We start from the raw sequence: 6000 nt of genomic DNA on the forward strand, positions 1-6000 counted from the left end.
GCCTCACCGGTGGGCCGTCCCTCCCGGCTCTTTTGGAAGCGGCGGCTCAGTGAGGTGAGTTTCTGTGGCAGAGATGAACCGTCCGTCTTCGTCTCAGATCCAAAGGACCTCAGTTTTATGCAAATGAGGAGACGCTGCTCAGGCGGCTGCTGAGGAAAGGCTGCAGGACTCAGACTCAGACTCAGACTCTCAGGTCACCTTTCTAACCTGACTCACTGTCAAAATACACACATTTCCTCATTTTGAAGTAATTTTTACATGATTTATGCAAATTATGCTAATGAGGAAAGGTAAGGAGGAAAGGAGAGCAGCGTGGTAATAGATGGATTTCATTTCTAGTTTTTGCTGATTAATTAGTTCATTATGCTAATTAGTCAGTTTAGCCAACATGCAACTTTTAGCAGCCGAGCTTCACCTCCTCTGCTGAGCCTGGAGACGACATTTTACTGCTAAAAGTTCACAGGAAGACGCTCTGCTGGGGGGCATGTTGGACAAGGCCTCCTCACATCAGCGAGCTGAATCGACTAAACACACCTTTAGAAAGAAAAATCCGAGCTGAATGTTTTTTTCCGGGCAGGAACATGTCGGTGCTTGGATCAGGGAGTGTCGCTGTCAGCAGGAACAACAGGAGGAGGATGAAGCAACCGGCTCCTCCTCGCCTCCTCTGAATCACCTGCACCTCACTTCACATGACGAGAAACAAAACCTGCTCCTCAGAGGCCGTCCACCTTCACTTAGTCAGGAAGTGTTTGCTTTCCTGGAGGGTCCTGGAGGGTCCTGGAGGGTCTTTGAGGGTCCTTGAAGGTCCTCCAGGTGGAGCGGCTTAATGTCACTTTCATTCAATTCACCAGAAAGTGTTAAAATGCAGAAAAGGTCTGAGGGATCATTTTTAACATTTTCTGTTTTCTCTCTGGTTTAATCTCAGATCTGACACAGAAACAGTTTAACCCTTTGAAACCCGAGACAGTTCACTGGATTTCTTTAAAAAACAAAACAAAACAAACAAACAAACAAACAAACAAAAAACACGAGGAAAAAGATGTTATCAGAGCCACTGTAGAGAAAAAAATATGGAGGGAGTGGAGGGAGAGGGTAATATTCAGAGAAAAAAACTCAGATCTTCCTAAATTAAATACGTAGATTTACGAGAAATAAATATGGGGGAAAAAACTTGAAAACCTGACTTTATAATCTCAAAATCTGATTTTTTTCCCCCTCATATATTTACAATTTTAATATCTGAATTTAAGTTTTTTTCTGGTAAATGTATGACCTCAGAGATTTAATCTCAGAGAATGTTTTTTTTTTCTTGCAAATTTGTGACTTCATAATCTCAGAATTTTGAGTTTCTTTCCTCACAAATTTGAAAGCTTTTTTCTAGTAAATTTGTGACTTTAATCTCAGAGAATTTTATTTTTTTCCTTGGAAATTTGTGACTTTATGATCCCAGAATTTTCAAGTTTTTTTCTTATAATTTATTTTTTTTTAAAATGTTTTTCTCAGAATATTACCCCTCCCCGGCTGCATAATTATTTCCACCCACAGTGGCCCTAATATGCCGCCATACTTACCTGATCAGATTTAGATAAAGTAATTGATTTATCGATCAGAGGCATTATGGAAGGTTGTTGCCCCCGGCTTGCCCCCCTCCCCGGCTGTGGATAATAAAAATCAAGAGGCGGTGAAAGCGCTCTGTTATAAAAATGGCACATTTATTGCTACAGAACGGTCATGAACATGAACCTCATTGAATCACTACAAGATGAGAACCAACAGGCAACGGCCAACTGTTGGGCTGGTAACGAGGAAGGGCAAAACCCTCAGCACAGAAAAAAAACAACAAAAAAAAACCTGTTCCCCAACACTTCTACTAATCTGGAAAAAAAATGTAATAATAACAACATCAACAATAACAACCATAACGACAATAATAATTATATAACATAAAAACAAACAAACAAACAAATAAAACAGAAGTAAAAGAATACAACAACAAAAAAATGAAAATAATTAAGAAGTGTAAAAAAAAAATCAGTTGGAAACACGCACTGAAAAATACAATGAAATAAAGATTCGAGGCACTCAGCCACACACTGGAAAGAAAGTGTAACTGTTATAATTTTTTTTTCTTATTTTTCATAATTTTCCTTTAGGAGTTTCATCATCTGTTGCAGGCTGGGATGGGACGTCCCACTGTGGCCGCTAACCGTCACCCATCACACAGAAAACCTCACAGGCTCGTCTTCAGTAACACACACTTAAAATAACATCTTTAAATATAGTAAAATAAAGTAACAAACTTTTTTTGAATGGTTCCAAAAATCTACAAAGTGGAATATTTATTTCCTTTTTTTCCCATAATTGAACAATTATTTGTTCTTTTATTCTTTTTTTTTTATTTCTTCAATATTCCTGGTATAAAAGGATTGCCCCGGCAAAAAATAAGCCAAATATATTTTAATTTTTTTTTTTTATTAATTTAGTTTCTTTTTAAATTTTGCTTCTATAATAGGGTGCACTAAGTCTATTCCATAGCAAAAGAGCACTAGACAAAGGAAGCTTTAACAAAAAGCCCAGGCACTGATACAGGGTAATTCTGCTTTATGTATTTTTTTTCCATCTCTTCACTGAATTGCATCACAAGGAACAAGAAGAATGAAAAAGGCCACAGTTCATATATTTTCACCATTACATAATGATTATAATACTCTGAAAATGAAGCATGTCTTTAAAAACCACTGCACAAAGATGACTCAGAAATAATACTTACAGAGGGAACGTGATTGCCGCGACAGACCGAATGAGCAGACCTAAGATTTGCAGAGTGAAGAAATCGTCTCTGATCCGTCAGCGCTTTCATTTTGTGCTTGTTGCTCACGATTCTGACAGAAAATACTTTTTTTTTTTTTTTTGCCACAACTGGGAGACGAGCCTTTGCATTTCTCCAGCACAGACAGCCGGTACGGGGATTGGTTCATTCTTACTGGAGAATTTGGTCGGTGCTGCAGCTTTGGACTCCGTCAGTCCTGTTCCCAAAACTTTCACAGCATGCGGCTTTTTGAAAACTTTATTTCAGCTCTGAAGTCGCCTTTTCACTTTGCACGACACGCCAACAGCAGCAGCTCGTTCCTGCGGCCTCTCGGTGGCCGGAGACAAGAAGCTCTGGGCTTTTCCAAAGTGTCGAGTCTCCTGTCCGGATATTTACAACTCGACCGAACAAACTCAGAACCTGATGTCAGCAAAACGCCGGTGGAGAGTGAATGAAATAATCAGCAGAGTGTAAGAGAGCCGCCGCTCCACCAGGGGGCAGCATGTCAGCGTCACGCTCTGAAACCTGCAGGGTTTCATGAAGCAGCAGTGACGCGACGTGGCCTGCAGGGGGCAGCAGGGTCCACCTCAGGAGGTCAAACACGTGGAGCGCCCCGAGTTCAAATCCACGTCCAGGAGTTATTTTGCTAATGTTAGCTTGCTAACTAATGTAGCTACCTACAGTTTTCTAACCTTAGCCATGTATTTTATCTAACATTAGCTAACAGTTTGACAAGCTAACGCTCACTTCGGTTAGCGAACGAGCTAAAGCAAACATTACGTTTGACCTGCTAGCTGTTAGCTGAGGCTCCTGCGTGTCGCTGTGAAAGCGTGACATTGACACGGTTTCCTGTGGCGGAGCAGCGGCCTGTTACTTTGCCGTGACATCCGGTTGAAATATGAATTAAATATGAATGAATGAAAATCTGAATATCTTACGACCTTAAAACTGATTGAATTTGAAAGTGAAGGTTGACGTGTGACGTGCGGAGTGACCGCTGGATAAACATGTGACGTTGCATGTGCACGTTTTTAATTAAAGTCATTCATTTCAGCTCTAGCCAATGACATTGTGTTTGCATGTGCAAGCTAGCGTGGCTAACGTTAGCTTCTGCACCTCTCGCCCGTGGCAGCAGCTGAGATGTGACAGCCACTGACACTAGGGGGCGCACTGCAGCTGCCGTGTGTGCAGTCGTGCTCCGTGAGAAGGCGCCTGTGGGATTATGGCTGTGGGATTATAAATCCAGGATGTCATGACGGACGGATCCGCTCTGCGGCTTCACCAGGAAGAAATGAAAACCAAATCTAAACGGAATTTTTTTTTTTTTTTCTAGTCGTGTTGGGATCCCAAACGGTTCCAACCTGGTTCGCAGTGGGAAAAGAGATTGTCTCTAATCTCTCTGACATAATCTCTCGGCTCGTCTGTTAACAGCCCCTGTCTGTGCACATTTATGCTTCAAATTATCTACTTTCATCGGATTTTGTCTGCACAATTCAACAAAACCTGAAATGCCGGGACCCAAAGACTAAACTCCGTTAGTTTGAGTCTGAGGATTTAAAACAAGAAGTAACACCTCTGGTATTCTGCGTTATAAATAATCTCACTGATTTATGAATATGAAACTGGAAAAATATCATTACCATGAGTGAAATACTCAGCAATCAACGGTTTAAAATATTGGCAGGTATTTTTTAAAATTTTCTCTCTTCTGGCAGTGGAAGTTGGTACTAATTGAAAATTCCATTACATTGAAGCCAATGGTAAAAAAAAGAGGCTCCTTTGATTGTTCGTTTTGTTATTTTCTTTCATAATAACTAATATCAATTTAGTATAAAATGCATTTTTTTTTGTTTTGTTTTGTGCGGAAAGATACTAGGATAAATTACCAAATATCAGCGTTGTTGTGCTGCTGATGTTCATTGGTGCTCGTCTCAGGAGTAGAAACTCAAGTTGATTTTATTGAAATGGATGAATAATCGCACGACAGCGCCTCTCGTCTCGCTGATATGCTTCCTGTTTCTGTCGTCGTGGGAAACAAATGACAAGAGTGGCCGTTTTGAATTCAACTCATTATTGCAGTAAAACCGGTACAGAGCAACATCTGGGATTACAAAGCTCATGGCACAGTCACTGAAAAGAGAAATGAGATGTATGTACAAGGGAGGGAAAATATGTCGACATTTTGCTATAGAATCATCGGGGGAAACATTATAATAATGAAGACACTGTAATTCTGGAGAATCTTTCTTACGGCAGACTCGATTATATAATAAAGAGAAAATATGAAATGAAGCCTTGCGAAAATAACATTACATAAAACATTAGCACTTACACTGACAGATCCAGTCCTCGTGTTTGACCTAGGTCCGAGTCAAAGCAGCTTTTCCTTCTCTAAAAAAAGCTCAATTTTAACGGCAAACACTATGAAAACAAACGACTGAAACTGCCTTGCACATAATCCAATATGTTTTTGGGGAAATAGCTGAAAAGATTGTTTGCAGACGACTTGCTTATTTATATCTGCAACACTCATCCAATGTTTACAAAATATTCATGTGTTAATTTCAGCTCAGGTGCTGCAGGTCTCTCACTGACGGTCAGCAGGAAGTGGGAGTTCTTGCCGAGGCGTGAGAGGAACCTCTGGGCGCGAGCGAAGCCGGGATTTGATCCGCGACCGGAGCGCATCCCGAGCTCCGCCGGCCGCAGCCGAACGCCGGCACCTGGCTGCCGGAACGGGACGAGTACAGCCTACAACTAAAAACCAAAAGTCACCGTCATCTCTCACTGGCAAGTCCTCACCCCACAGAAACCACATGAACCCTGTGTTTTATGACTATTTACACGTTTCGCTTCAAAAATACAATTAAAAATGGTAATGTCATGAATGCGTGGAGAATGAAACGAATATTATATACCTTTTCTGATTTCTGATCCCGCCCCCAAACCCTCAAAAATGTTCCCACAGATATAAACATAATATTGAAAAAAGAAATGGTTTTGGAACTTTTGACCTCACTACATTTTCAATGTGACACATTTTTTTTTTCAACACACACTGAATTTACTTTTTCATCTTTTAACAAAAAAACCGATACAACATATTTCTAAACACAAAATAACAACAGTCTACATGTAAAAATATAACTTTTACATACACAATTTCAAAATAATGGTTAAGTTTGCCATTTTGT

At 40.4% G+C, this 6000-nt stretch overlaps 1 protein-coding gene across 1 annotated transcript in view; it reads right to left on the reverse strand.

The window, feature by feature from the left end:
* The window catches only part of LOC115369170 (uncharacterized), a 59504-nt gene extending 54010 nt beyond the window's left edge, over positions 1-5494 (reverse strand). Inside the window, exon 1 of the mRNA XM_030065739.1 lies at positions 5401-5494. Coding sequence (XP_029921599.1) covers positions 5401-5494 — 94 coding nt within the window. The remainder of the gene's footprint in view (positions 1-5400) is intronic.
* Positions 5495-6000: the final 506 nt, after the last annotated feature.

The sequence above is a fragment of the Myripristis murdjan genome, chromosome 12 (genome assembly GCF_902150065.1).
Source record: "Myripristis murdjan chromosome 12, fMyrMur1.1, whole genome shotgun sequence".
NCBI lineage: Eukaryota > Metazoa > Chordata > Actinopteri > Holocentriformes > Holocentridae > Myripristis > Myripristis murdjan.